A 19,042-nucleotide genomic window follows, 5' to 3' on the forward strand; every position below is an offset into this window, starting at 1 on the left:
AAAACATGGTGCAATCACTATGTTTTATTTATTTATCTTTTAAACTAGTAGCTCTATCTGAAAATGGATATATGTTTGGTCTAGCATAACTTAATCGTGATAGGTCCATGCTCGCTAGATGCTTAAACACAACCAGTATAGAAATATTATCTTGAATTTTCTGTTATAATATTGACACCACATTGGCTAAGCTCTACTGATTTAGAAATGACAACCTCTTGATAAGGACAGTGACCATATTCAATCTTTTGTCATTTCTCCCATTTTTCAAGTCTGCCTTTATTGTTTATGCTTAGAATTTTTAGCAGCACTCATGATTAAGGGAAGATGCTGGACTTCATAGACTCTAAATCCAATCTTGTACATTTTTGAAAATAATTGTTATATTTCTTCCATATGTTGACAGAAATGTGAAATCCAAACAAAGGAAATGTGCATTTAGAAACTCATATCACTCAAATATGTCAGGCCAAGAATCCGCTAGACATATATTTGTTTATATGTCAAATAGTCACCAAAGCCAGTACCATTTGTTAGGGGCTGAATTCTAGATTCCTTATGTTGTGATGTCTGAGCATTAGTAATTTACGTCTTTAGTATAATATTTATATATGTTTCTTCATGTACCTATTGTCTATTGTTAATCATCATTGATTGTTGGCTAGATAGTTATGACAATAGGGACTTGAGTCCAACGCTATTCACATGGTCATTCTTTCGCCTATTCTGCTGAAGAAGATGCCTGAGAAAAACTATTACTGCCTAAATTATCAATAATTTCCATCTGTTGAACCAGAAGAGGCTAAAACATTATTCCTAGAATTTAAGCAGTAGTATGCCATTATTAGACGCTAAAAGAATCTGTTCAACAGATACTTACTGAACTCATTTTGAAGCATACCATTTTTTTTTCAGTATACAACAAGTAAAGCAGTTCTCAGAAGGCATTTTGAAAGGCCATCATATCTAAAACCCCACCCACACTGCTATAATGTGATGTAACAATCAAATTAGCTTGGTATATCGATCCAACACACTCAGGCTAATGCAATTGAACCTAAGATAATCTACTTAGTCCGGCTTGATGTCAGGATAAAAAAAAACAAACACCAGGAAAGCTCTGAGTCTTGATGAAGATCCAGACCTTTCCCAGTGTTGTGCAGTTAGAACTGCCATCCTAAGACTGTGTCCCCATAGCCATCCCATGTTACCCTGGCTCAGGTAGCCCAGGCAGCCCAGGAAGGTGAGATGGAGGTGCCTTCCTTTTCCCAGCACCAAAACAACAAAAATTCCCCCTCCTTTTTTCTTTCTATTACTGATGCTTGACTTCCTGATTTGCCATCCTTCAAGAAGAAATGGAGCCTTGGTGGAGAAGAATGAGCTTGCCCCTCTAAGACAGCTTTGCTCGCCAAATGATGAAGAATCAGGAATCTAAAAGCAGGCAGTACTGGTGGTGGTGGTGCTATGTGTGTGTGGGGGGAGGGTGTTCTGTCATTTTAGGGAGCAGAAATTGGGATTCCTGGGTGGGGGTGGGGTGGGAAACCAAGCCCATGTCCAGGCATGCCAAAACAGCTTCTGCACAGCTGGGCTGTTGGATTATGTGGAAGAGTCCTAAGTGTGTTTACACTATTTGAATTATATTTAAGAAAGCATTGCCACTTCAATTGTGACTGATTGAATTGCCATTCCTTCTTTCAAATCTGATCTGCTGAAACAGACCTTTGTCTATCCCATACTTAGGCATTTCAATGAACATTAATGTGTCAAACTGAGATACACCTACCAAGCCGACTTTGTGCATAGTTAAAAGTGCATGTCTCTTATAGTTACAGTAGCTCCTCAGCATAAATTATTTCAAAATACTACCAGAAACATTTACTATATTTCAAATTGTGTGTGAGACAGACTATACCAATTATGACTTTTGTAAGCAGTCAACAAATTACTGTCATATTGAAAAGGACTTGCTATGTGTATTTATTCATGGTTCAAACAAAAAAAATTCTTGCCTGAGGAAGAGCAGGAAATATTATCTTCCACCCACCCAAAACACTGTATATAGTACATCAGACAAGTAAATTAACAACTATGATATGCAAGCAATGCATTTATGCTATTTCATCTGACTGAGGTGATTGCCCTCTCTGGCTTATGTTAGTGCTGCCTCCAAACTATGGCCCAATTACCATGCCAGTTGCTGCACTGACATCTAAATATTACAAACGTGGTTGGGTGTGATGCTCCAAAAACGATCCAACGATGTTGTGTTTGCTTTGAGAGACGTTCAGCCTTGCCTTTCTTTTCTCAGAAGACATAGACATGCAGGGAAATATTTTAATTATTACAGAGGTTGATTTTGGATCAGTTTTACTCTCGCATTTCCTCCCTGTTTACAGATAACGAATACCTATAGTTAATTTCATCTAAAGTAGCATTCAATCAAATGGATTTACCTACATCTTGACAAATATTCAAAAACGGATTACATAGACATTTTGTGTTCATGTTAATTGCCTTCAAGTTGTCTTTGACATTTGTTGACTTTATGAATATCCAAGAGTTCTAATCATCAACATCCTTGTTGCAAACTCAGAGTTGTGGCTTCCTTCATTGAGGATGCATCTACAATTCAGAATTAATGCAGTTTGACATCACTTTAATTGCCATGTCTCAATTCTATGGGATCCTGGGAGTAGTACTTTGGTGAGACACAAGCACACTTTGGCAAAGAAAGCTAAAGCTTTTGTAGATTATATGTTGTGGCTGAGGATCACCATGATATTGGGGGGCGGTGGGCAGGGGGGGGGGAAGAAACCAGTCAAAATGTCTTGACAGCCCAGAAGTCAATGGAAAACCCAAATCCTGAACCAAGATTCAGGCTTTCTTCCAACTTAGGTTAATCCAAAGCAAGGCTGCGTAAAGATGTCTATGCCCCAGATTGCTCTGGATCAGCCTCATGCAGCATATAGCTAACTGAAACCTTTAGTTGGGTGAATGTGGGACACTGGTACCTATTGAGCATGACTGTAAACCCTGAACAATAAGAATACTGATTTTTTTCCAATTCTAACCACTAGTATATCACACCTTAAAAGGCCTTCAGTGGAGTTTCTCTCGAGGACTGTTTTTAAATATTAGCATAACCCTCATTTGCTTTGAGGAGTTCAAAACATGGTCTTGTTACTGGAAAGTATAGAATGCATCTTTTTCTCATGCATTATGTTAGTGCATTTTATATCATTATTTCTTGTTCACACATGGCTTTCTGCAGATACATTAGCTCCTTCCTTCCTTCCTTCCTTCCTTCCTTCCTTCCTTCCTTCCTTCCTTCCTTCCTTCCTTCCTTCCTTCCTTCCTTCCTTCCTTCCTTCCTTCTATAATAAACACAGTTATGGCACAAAGGTAAGAATACTTCCTAAATGGAAGAGACTGAGAGTGTCTTTACTCATACAGTAATTCATAGATTCATATAATAAATGGGGGAAACAAGTACGAGTAAATTTACATATACTAGTATTATGTAAGGGTGTAATTTTTCATCTATTTTCCTCTTAAAGGAAACAATGAATAGTTTTAGCATTTTTCTCCCTTCTGTGAGAAGGATGATTCACAATTTGGAATTTATTCTACATAAAAGTGGGAGAGGCAAATGAGGACTGAGTGCTTTAGAGCCTGGGGATGCACCATGGCTTGGGGAATATGCATAACAGATTAGCAGAGTATTTGTCCACAGCAGATATCTATAGCCCTCCAAATATATCTGAACTGTAGATTTGAGAGTACTTTTCTGCTGGCTAAGGATTACCAGTTGCAGTTCAATAACATCTGAAGTTCACACTTTTACATTCCTGGTGTACAACCATATAAACAGAAGCTGCCTTGCTATTATTATTGCATTTAAGACATCTTACACTCTTGCCTTAAGGAGGACAAATAATGAAGATATTAATCTAAAGTATTTGTATAAAACAATCTTGAGATTAGACTGTTTCAGTTTAGGGTGGGCAAAGGTCCCCACCAGACACTGAAAGATTACTTGCATTATGCTCCCACATCTGATTTTTCTCACTTTAAGCTCAAAATGCCCTATATCCTCTAAGAGAGGGGCTGGCACCTTTCCCAGTTATTTTATACTGAGGACAGTTATTTTGCTGTTCAGGAAATACTCCAGGTTTATTTCCAGTTTTGTTTTGTTTTTTGGGGGGTTTGGTTGGTTTTAAGGCTTCTCCTAAGCCTTAAACGGGTCAGGACAGCAAAAACATGGCAAAAGTGGTCTTCCTGCCTAAGAGATTCTGAATATGTATAACTGCACATACCAAGCACACAAAGATGTGGGAAGCTTTCAATATTTTTATATTAAGCAAAGTTGATGGAAGAATCAGGCAGCCTACAATGTGCTTTGTGTGATATTGGTTTGTGCAAGCCATATGGTAATCAATGGGGTGGAAAAAGACAGTAACTGATGACAAACAGGAGCTGGAAGATATTTACATATATTTAATGACTACCTAAATACCACAAATTGTCTCTTGGGTGCTATTGAGAAGTCATGTAACCTTCAATCTTTTTTTGAAAAAAACATTTTATACATTTTATGTTATTATAAATTATACTTACCAACTACAGACTTTTCAGGAACACTGGCAGTATAAGTGTCCTTGGTAAATTTAGGTTCATTGTCATTGATATCATGTATTTTAATGATGAATTCTGATTCTGGCTCCACTTGTCTACCAGTCTTTCGGTCTATAGCCTTGGCACGGAGCACATAAAGGGACTTTTCTTCTCTGTCCAGTCTTTTTGCTGCGTGGATATCCCCTGTATTTTCATCTATAACAAATAGGCTGCCAGCTCCATCTCCTGTTAATATGTATTTTAAATTTCCTTCTCCTTGATCTTGGTCAGTGTGTAGCTTAAGGGAAACAAGAGAGGGTGGGGGAAGAAAAAGAGAACATGCTATAAATATATGCATAGTTATTACCGAACAAATCTTTCAACACAGACGAATAAGCCTCCAGAAATCTTGTCTGTAATTGAGGTCACCAATGGTTATCTTCTGTCTCACTGTTGGGGAAAAATTACAAAACTAAGAATTTTGTCACACATGCAAAATAACTCTAAACAAATGGGTAAAAAAAAAATTAAAAAGGACAGAGGAGATAAGATAGCCAAATTTAAAGCTAACGGGATGATGGCAAAGGCAGTATAACTCTCTCCTCCTACTCCAGAATTATTTAAAAACCTGTTGAAGAAAGCTATCAAATTGCTTTCAGTAAAAGAAATAAAATGCAATTTATGGTAGGATCTAGAAAACGGCTCCAAAAGTTTTACAAGGACTTTCAAAAGACATTTGTCATGAATAATTATAAGTTGCTGCTGCTGCTGCTGCTGCTGCTGTTGTTTGTTTCTGATTTATGACAGATCTTAAGTCAAACCTATCACAAAGTTTCCTTGGATATATTTCTTCAGAAAAAGTTATCCTATACCTTCCTCTGTGCCTTATCTAAAGTCACCTGGTGAATTTCTATGGCTGAGTGGGGATTTGAACCCTAGTCTCCAAAGTCACAATCCAAGTCTCAAACCATTACATCACACTGGAGCTTCAAGATACTATTCTAGAACCACATAGTCAAAACATCCTTGCAGACTAGTCTGATGTATATATGATGTATTGAAGTCCATGATAAGCAGGAATTAAAAGATCAAAACACACACATTTGTGTGGGGATGGGTCAGAGTGTATGGACAGAGAGAGAAGGAGAGAGAGAGAGTGTGCATACACACACTCATGTCCACTGGTTAAACAAAACCCAATCTATGTCTGTTTCACAATTGCAAATAATTCATCATGCATGCGTAACATAACTTAGGCATTGCATATATTATTAAAAGGATGTCAACTTCAGAGAAATCCCCAAATTTAACATTTCAAATAGAACCAGTCCCTGGTGATCTCCTAGAACTTCTGATTAATTTTTTTCTCATAGTTAGACTATAATTTTAGCATGCCCACTGCTTGAGACTTCATTAATACTCTCATTAATACCATTGCAAGGAGAAGATGGGGTGATGGCGACAGGGGACAGGGAAAAGGCAGAACTACTTAATGCCTTCTTTGCCTCGGTCTTCTCAGAAAAAGAAAGCCATCTTCAACCTCAGCAACACGGAATGGACGAAGGATTGGGGGAAATCCAACCCCAAATAGGGAAACAAGTTGTCCAGGAACACCTGGCCTCTCTAAACGAATTCAAGTCCCCAGGGCCAGATCAGCTACACCCAAGAGTACTGAAGGAACTAGCGGAAGTTATTTCAGAACCACTGGCAATTATCTTCGAGAGTTCTTGGAGAACGGGAGAAGTCCCAGCAGATTGGAGGAGGGCGAATGTGGTCCCTATCTTCAAGAAGGGAAAAAAGAACGACCCAAACAATTACCGTCCGGTCAGCCTCACATCAATACCAGGCAAAATTCTGGAAAAGATCATTAAGGAAGTGGTCTGCGAACACTTAGAAACAAATGCGGCCATTGCTAATAGTCAACACGGATTTACCAAAAACAAGTCATGCCAGACTAATCTGATCTCTTTTTTCGATAGAGTTACGAGTTGGGTCGATACAGGGAATGCTGTGGATGTAGCGTACCTGGATTTCAGTAAGGCCTTCGACAAAGTCCCCCACGACCTTCTGGCAAACAAACTAGTAAAATGTGGGCTAGACAAAACTACGGTTAGGTGGATCTGTAATTGGCTAAGCGCACGAACCCAAAGGGTGCTCACCAATGCGTCGTCTTCATCATGGAAAGAAGTGACAAGTGGAGTGCCGCAGGGCTCCGTCCTGGGCCCGGTTCTGTTCAACATCTTTATTAACGACTTAGACGAAGGGTTAGAAGGCACGATCATCAAGTTTGCAGACGACACCAAACTGGGAGGGATAGCTAACACTCCAGAAGACAGGAGCAGAATTCAAAACGATCTTGACAGACTAGAGAGATGGGCCAAAACTAACAAAATGAAGTTCAACAGGGACAAATGCAAGATACTTCACTTCGGCAGAAAAAATGGAAATCAAAGATACAGAATGGGGGACGCCTGGCTTGACAGCAGTGTGTGCGAAAAAGACCTTGGAGTCCTCGTGGACAACAAGTTAAACATGAGCCAACAATGTGATGCGGCTGCTAAAAAAGCCAATGGGATTCTGGCCTGCATCAATAGGGGAATAGCGTCTAGATCCAGGGAAGTTATGCTCCCCCTCTATTCTGCCTTGGTCAGACCACACCTGGAATACTGTGTCCAATTTTGGGCACCACAGTTGAAGGGAGATGTTGACAAGCTGGAAAGTGTCCAGAGGAGGGCGACTAAAATGATTAAGGGTCTGGAGAACAAGCCCTATGAGGAGCGGCTTAAAGAGCTGGGCATGTTTAGCCTGCAGAAGAGAAGGCTGAGAGGAGACATGATAGCCATGTACAAATACGTGAAGGGAAGTCATAGGGAAGAGGGAGCAAGCTTGTTTTCTGCTGCCCTGCAGACTAGGACACGGAACAATGGCTTCAAACTACAGGAAAGGAGATTCCACCTGAACATCAGGAAGAACTTCCTCACTGTGAGAGCTGTTCGACAGTGGAACTCTCTCCCCGGGGCTGTGGTGGAGGCTCCTTCCTTGGAGGCTTTTAAGCAGAGGCTGGATGGCCATCTGTCGGGGGTGCTTTGAATGCGATTTCCTGCTTCTTAGCAGGGGGTTGGACTAGATGGCCCATGTGGTCTCTTCCAACTCTACTATTCTATGATTCTATGATTCTATGATTCTAATAGGTACATTAAGTATCTACCCAAATTTTGCAAATTTCTTCATATACAGAATGGGAAAAATGAGATAAAAACTATTCAGTAGGAGAGAATCCATAAATGATAGATTTATTCACCCAAAGCACTCATATCTTAAACTGGAGTTACTTGAATTTTTATCTATTCAGTAAAAGGCACCAGATCCTGTCTGATCTTGGAAACTAAGTAGGACCAGTCTTGATTAGTACTCGGATGGGAGATTGTCAACAACTACCAGGTACTCTAGGCTACATTTCATAGGACAAAACTAGCAAAACAACCTCTGAGTATCCATTGCCTAAGAAAACCCCATGGAATTCATGAGGTCATCAAAAGCCAAAAGTGGTCTGAAGGCACAATCATAAACAATGTGATATATTGTGTTGTCGATGTGATATATTAATATTGATTAGCTTTGTCAGCACATTTTTTGTAGAGATTCTTTAGTTTTAACAGGTATGTTATATATAAACACATAATAGTTTTCTACATGCTCAAAATAACTACCTATAATGAATTTGGCTGGCAAAAATGAATGTTTTCAGTGTGTGTCTATCTTATCTATCTATCTATCTATCTATCTATCTATCTATCTATCTATCTATCTATCTATCTATCTATCTAATTTGGAACAGAAAGAACCTGATGTTTTAAAAGACCTCGTATAATGGTAATTAACCCTTCAGACATTAGCATAATAAAATAAAGTTTTGTGAAGCATGTACACTTTGTTTCTTATCTCAGTTTTCTTCACAGTAGATAAACAGTATTCCTAGTCCTCCTCCTTTTTACAAGAATGTATTGAGAATGGTTTTATTGAAGAGGAAATAGAAAGAGAAAATGATTTTTAGAAAATTGTTCATCTTTGTCAGCAAACTATGGTTTCTGGGTTTATCAGGTCTAGGGTTGATGCTTTGTGTGGCACCTCAAATATCTATAAATTTGGGCTTTCTCTATGGATCTTGTCACACATGCCACTATACTCGGCCAATATTGGTGAATCCAAGTGGCACCTGTAAAGGACTAATAACAACTAAGGCTCTTTCAGGCAGGGGGGAAATCTTTTTTATCCCACCGCTGCCACCAATTTGTAAAGAATTTGTAACGACTGCCACCAAATTGTAACGATACAACCACCAAAGACTCAGGGAGGAGACCTTTTACTTTTCTTCTTCTTCTTCTTCTTCTTCTTCTTCTTCTTCTTCTTCTTCTTCTTCTTCTTCTTCTTCTTCTTCTTCTTCTTCTTCTTCACTATAGATGGTAGCATAACTTGGTTTAGAATATATGCGACAGAGGCTTGATGTTGAAAGAACAATAAGTTTATTCAGGCACAGAGCTTAGTGGTTTCAGTGTAGTTTCTCACTTAGAGTTACACTTTCTTCAACAGTTGCAATAATAACATATGATGAATCCACTCTCAAAAGACTTTCTCCTTTCCTTGAGCAGTTTAAACCTTTTTCTTCTCTTACAACCAATGCTATCAACTGAGTCTGAGTCTGGGGGTTGATGCTCATCTCCATTTCTAAGCCGAAGAGCTAGCAATGTCTATAAACACCTCCTAGGTCATGTGGCCAGCATGATTGCATGGAACTCCGTTACCTTCCCACAGAAGTGGTACCTATTGACATTATATTGTGTTGTGTTTTTTTTTGAGGATATGAATGTGTGTCCAAAATGACACATTGGTGAGTAATCTCTACCGTGTCAATTGGGGGAGGGGGGTCGAATTTTCTACAGGTTTTGGATAGTTTTAAAAGTGCTTTTAGAGATAGAATTCAGAATCTTTGTAAAATTCTGTAAGCTTCAAGCTATAATCTGCAGTGACAAGGTAAAACATAGCAAACACATAGATATCCTTCTCCTGCTTTTTAAAAACACCCATAAGTTAGAAATTCTAAAGTGTCATTCCAAACTCATCTTAACAATAAGAATGGGTAACAAATATGATCCTTAAAGTTTGGCATTTATTTATTCTGCTACTGAGCAGAAGAAATACACTGCCAATGAGGATTGTGTTCACCCTCACAGCAACCGGTACTATGAATTTCAAAATAGGCCATGGTTATTTCAATACTCATTTTAATGTTAGTCATGCAAACTGTATCCTTTGGTAGCAGTAAAATCAACATAAATTCTATCATAGAGATATGGTTACACTTTTTATTTTCTATCAGCATTTTTTTTTTCAAATCTCACTGCAGAAATACAGATAGCTTCACTTGGCTATGTCATTGTATGGACAAACACAGAATATATATTTGTGTGTGTGTGTGTGTGTTTAAAAAAATATTTTAGCATTACAGCATGTTTTTCCTTGGCGGTCATCCAATGTTTTGTTTCTCTTAAAAATAAATGAACCTCATATAAAGCATACCGTATTGGTGCTATTATCATTTAGACAGCTGGACTGGTCTAAACACAAAATAGACTGCATTTATTTTGGATGCACGCGTTCCAAACTAAGATACATGGCTTTGGTATTTGCTTCAGATACGGCTGTTTCTGACTTTAGACGTGGAAAAAATGCAAATTATTTCATCTTTGACAAGGATGGGCATTCCCAAAGCTTCAATATATTGGAAGAAATTTGGAGCTTTATAAGATTACTTTTAATATTTTGATACTTATTGTAAAAACAATATGTTCCACACACAACATCTGGCTCTCAACTAATTGCACACAATTTTGCAGTCTATGGGATACTTATTGTATTCATCTTTGGAAAATAAATGATGTACAGTATGACATTGTGCTTCATGACAGAGAACAGAAGAAGTAGAGCTTTCGAGTTTTAAGATTCTGCTGTTCTTATTACCAGTTTTTTTCCCATCAATGACTTTATTAACCACCTTTTTTTTGCAGTTTGGATAGAGGCTCACAATTGGGCAACTTGTGTGCAGTTGGGTGTTTAATGGGTTGATTGGGTGACTAGTTCAATGGGATGGCCATTAAATGGCCGGTAGGTGATTGTGTGGTTGGAAAGAAGCTTGGTGGTGGATGAGTTATTGGACAAGAATTGAACCCATTTTCAGATAGGATAAAATGCATTTTCAGATAGGATAAAATATAATTAATGAACCTCAGGGTGAGTGGTCACACAGTGGTCATATTGTACACAACTCTCCAGGTCTCAGGGTCCCAAGCACAGTACCAAGGGTGGCAACTGAGTACATGTGCAAATTATGATACAAATGCTCTGTCTGAGGAGGTCCTTGTTTCTTATGAAAGCTATATCAAAGGAAGAGGGCAATCCAGTGGTAACAGGGCTCAGCACTTACCCTGTTTCCCCTAAAATAAGACATCCCCGTAAAATAAGACCTAGTAGAAGTTTTGCTGAATTGCTAAATATAAGGCCTCCCCCGAAAGTAAGGCCTAGCAAAGGTTTTGTTTGGAAGCATGCCCAATGAACAGAACACCAGAGCATGCAGGATCAGTAAATGTACGTACCATAGAGTGTTGTACATGGAAATAATGATAGTAACAAGAAATTTTTGATAGGATTCACAGTTTGTCTGGTTATGCTGGTTTGTGATGACAACTACTGTACAGTATATAAAAATGTTCATTTTTTTGTTCAACAATTAATGTGAATTCTTCTTCATGGAAAAATAAGACATCCCCTGAAAATAAGACCTAGAGCATCTTTGGGAGCAAAAATTAATATAAGACACTGTCTTATTTTCGGGGAAACACGGTTGGTTCGTGGGGTCCTGGAAAATACCCCTCATATCCAAAACGGGCCAAACCTGTTTGTACATGAAGCTGCTGGTTGTATTTTGTTCAGTGTCATGTAGTTGCAGTAAGGAAAGCAGACAGAATCTGCCAACTCCAACTAGTCTATTTCTCCCATGCCTTATTTCCTTCATGGCAGCTGTGCTCATGACCTTTTTATATCCTGTGTATACTAACAGAGTCATACTAGTATAATGCATCAACAAGATTGTGAATTAGATATTTAACAGTTCCTCCACAGACTCTGTCCAAAAATCACTCAAAAGAAGGACGCTTTTTCAAATTCTGAAGATGCTTATCATCAAACTATCCCCTAGATAATTCCACATAGCAATATTTCCATAGTAGTGTTTATTGTGCTACAATCAATTAATTGTGTATTATACTTTTATTTTCCTCTCTAGATCAAGCTGATGTGCATGGAATATTCACTCTATAACTAAATACTGAGAAAATGTGACAACCATGGAAACTTTAAGACTTGCTGGCCTATTCATGCAAGTTGTGTCTATGTCATGGGTGTCACATGGACAAAATCAGAGAAGCCAGTCAGAAAGGTACTCTCAAGACTAGATATGAATAAGTTAGAAAGAAAACAAGTGTTTAAGATGTTGGGGACTGTATCAGTAGCCATCACTTCTGAAGCAGGATTACCCTACAAGTCTCGGAAGACCAGGATCGTGGTCAGGTATAGGCAACTTCCACATGATAGGGCAAGTCCCCAAGAACTCCAAAAACCATAACCCATAGGGAATGGCATCACTTCCTGTTTGTAAAATGGGAATAATAATGTCTACCTGACTGTTCAGGTTGATATAAGGATTGTGGAAATCCTAAATGTTACTTTTTAAATAATTTTATTGTTTTATAGTGTGTATAAAAAAATAAAACAGGCAGTAAACCCCCTCCCACAAAAAACAGAAAAAAAATACAACCAAATAAGCAAGTTTTCACAATGGTATACAGTCAGCCCTCATTAAACATGTGAAAATTCAAATTTGGCTGTACAATTATAATGCAAGTAATGCACTGATATCTATAAGTATACACAGAAACAAAGTATGCATATATACGTCTCTTTACAATTATAATACCTTTGCATTTCTTGTCTCTCTAGTCCCACACCCGTGAACCCAACCCACATGACCTCCAAAACCCCTCAATATAGATCGCATAACTAACCAGCAACTACCCATGTGTCTTCTTTCACTAAATACCCTTTATGGCAATCTTCAAATCTATCTTTGTCTTCTTTTCGAGATACTCAAGTGCTCCATTTGTTTACTAATTCTTCATTATTTCCTCCTCTGCTGCTAGTTGTCAGCTTGGCCGTTTGGATATAATCTACTAATTTATCTCTCCAAACTTTAATAGTTAATTCTTTTTTCCCTTCCATGTTTTAGCTATTATTAGTCTCACAGCAGCAAAGCAATATTGACAAATTTCTTCATCACCTGAGCTAATGCATCTTCTAAATATTCCTAATAGGCACATTTAGCCTACATGCCAGTCCCCTTGGGCTCAAGGTCCTGCTGTTAAATGCCAGATCTGTGAATAGTAAAACCTCAGCAATCCAGGATTTGATCCAAGATGAGCACGCAGATCTGGCTTGTATTACCGAGGCCTGGTTGGATAAGCTGGGTGGAATAAATCTTACCCAGCTGTGTTTAAACAAGAATTCCCCTAGCTATATAACACAGCCAGGCATTGAAGCTGCAAGGCTATTCAGTGCAATTCAACCAGACCAACAAAGTATTAACCTTAGTAGAAGACAGCCAGGCTTTGAAGCAGCGATACTATTCTACTCATGCACAAGGATGGTAAAATATCAAAACATTTGGGCATCCCCTGGGCAACGTCCTTGCAGATGGCCAATTCTCTTACTCCAGAAGCAACTCCAGTTGCTCCTGACACGACAAAACAAACAAAATGAAAAACCGTCTGTGCAATTGAATCTGACCAACCACAGATTCCCCTAGGTAGCAAGCAGCCAGGCTTTGAAGTAGCGAGGCTATTCATTGCAATTCTAGCAGCCCAAAAAACCATTCCCCTAGAACGCAATACCCAGCCTTCCAAGAAGCAAGCCTAGTCCATTGAATTCCAGCTCACCAAACAAGATTCCCAAAAGAAGAAAACAGCCAGGCTTTGATGCTGCAAGGCTATTCACTGCTATTCCAACTGGCCAACAAATGATTCCCATAAGCCGCAGTAACGCGTGGCCAAACACAGCTAGTAAAGTCCTAAATGGCTCAGGTCCAGCCTATCTTTGTGATCGCATCTCCTATTACAAACCTGCATGTACCTTACAATCTACCAGGGAAGTCCTTCTCTCATTCCTACCTTTGTCTCAAACTGGACTGGTGGGAGCGAGAGAGAGGGCCTTCTCGGCCATGGCCCTCCAGCTTTGGAACTCTCTTCCGAGAGAAATCAGACTAGCTCCCACACTGATGTCATTCCAAAAAGAATGGAAAACTTTTTTTTAAGCCACCTTTGATTAAGAAGAACAGCCTACTGAATCCCTAACTTTACCTATGTCCTACTCTTTACACTTTATCACTGGTCCATGTGATTAGTACTCCAAACATATTGCACAATTATAATCTTATCCCTCTCTTCCAAGTTTGAAGATTCAATTACTAGTATGTCATCCGTGGCCATTGGCTATACTTTTATTTCTGATGTTCTGCTTTTAACTCTGATGTATTTAATTTGTTGTGTTTTGTATGCATTTTATATGGTTATATTTTACTGTACCTTGTTGGGCTTGGTCCCCATGTGAGCCGCCCCAAGTCCCCTAAGGGAGGTGGGGTGGGATACAAGAATAAAGTTGTTGTTGTTATTATTACTATTATTATTATTATTATTAATAATTTTATTTTATGACACAGCAAACAAGATAGATATGCTGGATTTCGTATCACAAAATTACAAGTCGAACACTTCCCAAGTGTCTAGGACTGTGTGATGTATTTTCGGATGATGCGTGCAAATCCCAATAGGGTGGCCTTTTGCAGTTGGCAGATCGTAATTTTGTCAATGTCTATTGTTTCCAAATGCTGGCTGAGATCTTTTGGCAAGGCACCCAATGTGCCGATCACCACCGGGACCACCTGCACTGGTTTCTGCCAGAGTCTTTGAAGTTCAATCTTGAGGTCCTGATAGTGGCTGAGTTTTTCCTGTTGTTTTTCATCAATGCGATTGTCACCTGGGATGGCAATATCAATGATCCAAACCTTTTTCTTTTCCACAACTGTGATGTCTGGTGTGTTGTGTTCCAGAACTTTGTCAGTCTGGATTATTATTATTATTATTATTATTATTATTATTATTATTATTATTATTATTATTTCTGGGTTTTCCTTGATCTTTTTATTAATCATATTATTTGTTTCTTTCAATATTTTTTCCAGAAATCTTGAACTACTTTACACGTCCACCATATGTGGAAAAAAGATCTCTTCACTTTCTTACATCTCCAGCAAGTCCTTCATCCTGTTTTCTCTATTTTAGTCAGTAGCTACTGGCCAAAATAGAAATCCTGAATGTTATGAACCAGTAGACTACATAATAATAACAGATCATAAATAATATCTTTGCATCTTACTTTCCTCTCAGAAAATAATTGGATTCTGAGATCCAAAATGGCCTTGAGAACCAATTGTCTTTGAATGTATGTATCAATTAACATAATAATAGTATACATTTCCATCTAGATGTAAAATCCATTACATCAGTGAGGCTTATTTGTGGATAACTGGGCACAAGCTGGAATGAAAAGTGGTTATCATTCCCTCTCTTTCTACCCTCCCTGTCCATACAAACATTGGCATTCCCTTTCCTTTGCAACCCCCCCAACAACAACAAATATTGCAAAAAAAATGTTGTCTTCTGTAAAAGAGAAAATAGGGCACAACTTTATTTCACCAAGAATTATGTTATTCTATCATTTGTAGTCGAGGGTTGTCACTTTAATCTCATAAGACCAAAATCTTGTGACATTAATAGACAGTCACTGTGTATGAAATACAGAGGCTGATGAGTCAGGCAAGAAACCTTGAAGACCTGAAAATATTCTAGTTACATTTTTTTATTTTAATCATTGGTCCAGCATAGTGAAAAATTCTAGTGGCAGAATATTAGTTGCCTTAGCAAAATAATAGCTAGAATTCTATTTCATCCACCAGTGTAAATATCCACCGAAGTTGGGGTATAAATCCAAGAAAACAAACAATATATGTCAGGTACCATGCCTAGAATGTTGGTAAAACCAGCCAATGTGACATTGCTATTTAATTTTTTTTTCTTTCACAGTGATTTCTTTTCTTCTTCCTCCACACCCTGCTTGGTCTTTTATTTCCATGTATTAGACAGCATGTGTGTCACCCTTCCTCCTATCTGCCACAAATGTATATACATATATGTGCTTGGATTCATATGAAGAAGATGCCTAGGATCCAGAGTTGGCCCTAGGTAATTTCGCCTTGTAGGCTAACCTAGTGGCCGCGAGACCTCGCGAGAAGAGCTAGGCCTCAGTTGAGGCCTTCCACATTCAGCGAGGAGGGAGCCGATGGTCCCCGCCGCCACCAGCGCTGTGGGGGGGGGGCACCTCGACGGCACCCCTGGGGACAATGCACCACAAGTGGGCACTTACATTGGCATCTATGTTGGGCCGGCTCTGCTAGGATCCCATCTACACAGACCCCCCACAAACCTGAAAGAAAGTAGGATAAGGGGGGGGGCTAGAAAACTGGGTTCAAGAGGGTAAACCTAAAGGCATCAGCACATTTGCACTCATAAGCATTGACAAAATGCTTATGAGGTGAAGCACATCTCGAAGAGCAATTAAGAAAAAAATTAAAAGTAAACTTCCAGTGGATGTCCCATACCTTTTGTGATTCTCTTCAATCTGCATTAACCAAACCTTTCTGGATACCATGAGACCATTTCCTACGACTAATGGTTCAGTGTGAGGGCTCTCCTTAAATTACCAGGATTTTTAATCTAGATTAAGTGTGAAAGGGCCGTTTGTGGTGTAATGTAGAGTGGAGTGGGAGGAGGCAAGATAGGCTTTGCTCCTTGACAGCTCTGATGTATGAAGTCTTAGATGTGAACCTTTCCAGCACTTTCTAATCACAGTCTTTACAGGGGAGAAAAGGTGTTTTGCTACATAGTCTTCTCTAATATTAGCTCATTTTATATTAGTAGCAGATCATGGAAGAGCTGTGTTGAGTTATGGACAATTGTTGATCTTATTGAATTTTTCTCTATTTTTTTGTCTTGTTGAGTTAACTGTTTGATTTTTTTGTTTGCCTTTCTTGTTCATTTCACCGTTTAATACTTTTTTTTTATGTTTGTGTCATGAGAGGAATCCTATCTCAAGTATCCCCAGTTACTGTTGTACTTATTTTATGTTAGATCAAAATCTGAGTCACCTCAAAAATGGGAGCATTTGTTTGAAAACCAACAAACAATATTACAGGTATAATATTAATCATTTTTTTAAAATCACCAGACTTATAGCTTTATTACATTAACATGCAGACATCTGAACTTTGTTGCAGGATCTTGTAATTATGGCAGAGACAGTCATACAGAGAATTTTACTGTTGCAAATAGCAAATTTCTTCCTATGAGGATCATATTGTAGTTCACAGAGACATATGGTTTAGCCTGTTCCACCCTAGCCATAGACCTGGAAAGCATCTTCCACTAAGACATAGATTAGATAGTTGTATGTTGAACATTAGGAACTTTTTCAATGGAATCACAACTAAAGAGGAAAGTGTTAACTCTCCTTCTTGTGACAAAAGTCCTGATGAAAATTGGCTTGTTCAGCTGCTTGAACGTAAATAACAGCAAGCTATGCACTTGGTGTAACTCTCATTTGGTCCTGCAACAACTAGAATGGGGTTTTGCCATTTTAAATTGGAAAGTAGTAGTTCCAGCCAGGCCAAATCAATGCCAATATAATTCCAATTCATTGACCTGTTGACTCAACTGTGAACTTTGGACTTGAGTAGTAATAACACTCATGTAATAACAGTGCTGATGGTAGGTAACACTATAGCTACCATTCTGTTTTAATTATCATGATGGCAGGTCACCTAAGGTCACATTGAACAGAAACACATCATTTTGCTTTCAGTATATACAAAGGTTAGGCTTTGCTGAATTTCTAGTATGTGTTTCCAAAGGGGAACATTTTGGAACCTTTTAAAATCAGACTTTAATATTGCACATGTTAGTTCAGTTTAAACTGCAATCCCATTCAGTTGTGGGGAGGGGGCAGAGATTTTTGTTTGTTTGTTTGTTTGTTTTGGACAGTCTAAGCTGAATCAATGCATATAAGCTACCTATTTGGAGAGTCCCTGGAAAAAAGCTGAAGTTAACAGTGGAACTCCAAATATTTCCTTCAATCTGCAGTATGCCTTGTCATACAAACAACAATAATGTACTAAGAATTTAAATGAAATTCATACATATTCTTGTCCTTGATGAAAAGGGTGTTTTGACATAATCAAGAAAATGACTATTCACAGTAATTTTTTGAACTTTTTTTTCTTAAAATAAAGTCACCATGTGTGTGAGAGGCAAGAGGGTCCCATCCTTTGTATAAGGACATCATATTTCATTAATCCTAAATAGAGAGAAACCAGCCGTGGCTCAAGGCTTGATGATTAATATCAGTTAGGTGATTGAGAAGGTATGTGTGAACGGTGGGGCTGGAGGAAGAGTTCCCACAGGCCCAATACCTCATTAGACCCGGGGCTTTCAGGAAGTTCCACAGCTAATGGAGTATTTGATTAATTTTGCATAACTGATGTTATTCCAAATTAATTTGTTTTTACCAGGGGTGTCATTTGGACACTCCCGGTAAAAACCCAGGCAGATCTCGGTTTTAAGGCCTATCTGGATGGACCCTGAATAGGGTAGAAGAGAAGAGCTGAACTCATCCCTGAGGACAAGGATCACATGGTATTACATTTTTCTTTTAACTTAACTCTACTCAAATCCATTCGCATTTTAAAAACTATTAAGAGACGGAAAAAATTACATCGGCTGTGAAATAGCACCAGGAACATAAATTATTTGGAATTCTACTCTAATGGGATTGTGGCTTTTAAAAGGAAAGAGTCAGTTAAGATTAACCTTCTGATTGGGAAAAATAAGTGCTTTGTTTGCATTTGTACTGTATTTCTTCATATTGCTTTTATAAAATCATACACTCCAGTGCTTTATTCTTCTCACATATTTTTGTAACATTTTTGTACACAGATTTGTGATATAATAAATGTAGTTCTGCAAGTGACAAAACAATTTTCTACAATTTGCTCAGTTCCCTACAATTTGCACAAAATGGGGTTTGCTCCAGATATATTTATTAGACAAAGTGCAGTGTATCAGAAGTATGCTAAATACTGTTTATCACGATGAGCAAGCAAACGCTTCTAGAAAACCCATCAGCATTTGTCTAATCCTATCTTAAAGCTGTC

The 19,042-nt window shown here is 38.4% G+C and overlaps 1 protein-coding gene across 2 annotated transcripts in view; it reads right to left on the reverse strand.

Moving 5' to 3' along the window:
• cdh9 (cadherin 9) overlaps positions 1–19,042 on the reverse strand; it is a 165,369-nt gene that overhangs the window by 71,714 nt on the left and 74,613 nt on the right. For both annotated transcript variants that reach the window (XM_008114201.3, XM_062977618.1), the window contains exon 3: positions 4,618–4,912. In XM_008114201.3, coding sequence (XP_008112408.1) covers positions 4,618–4,912 — 295 coding nt within the window. The remainder of the gene's footprint in view (positions 1–4,617; positions 4,913–19,042) is intronic.

This window comes from Anolis carolinensis, chromosome 4, assembly GCF_035594765.1.
Source record: "Anolis carolinensis isolate JA03-04 chromosome 4, rAnoCar3.1.pri, whole genome shotgun sequence".
In the NCBI taxonomy this organism is placed as follows: Eukaryota; Metazoa; Chordata; class Lepidosauria; order Squamata; family Dactyloidae; genus Anolis; species Anolis carolinensis.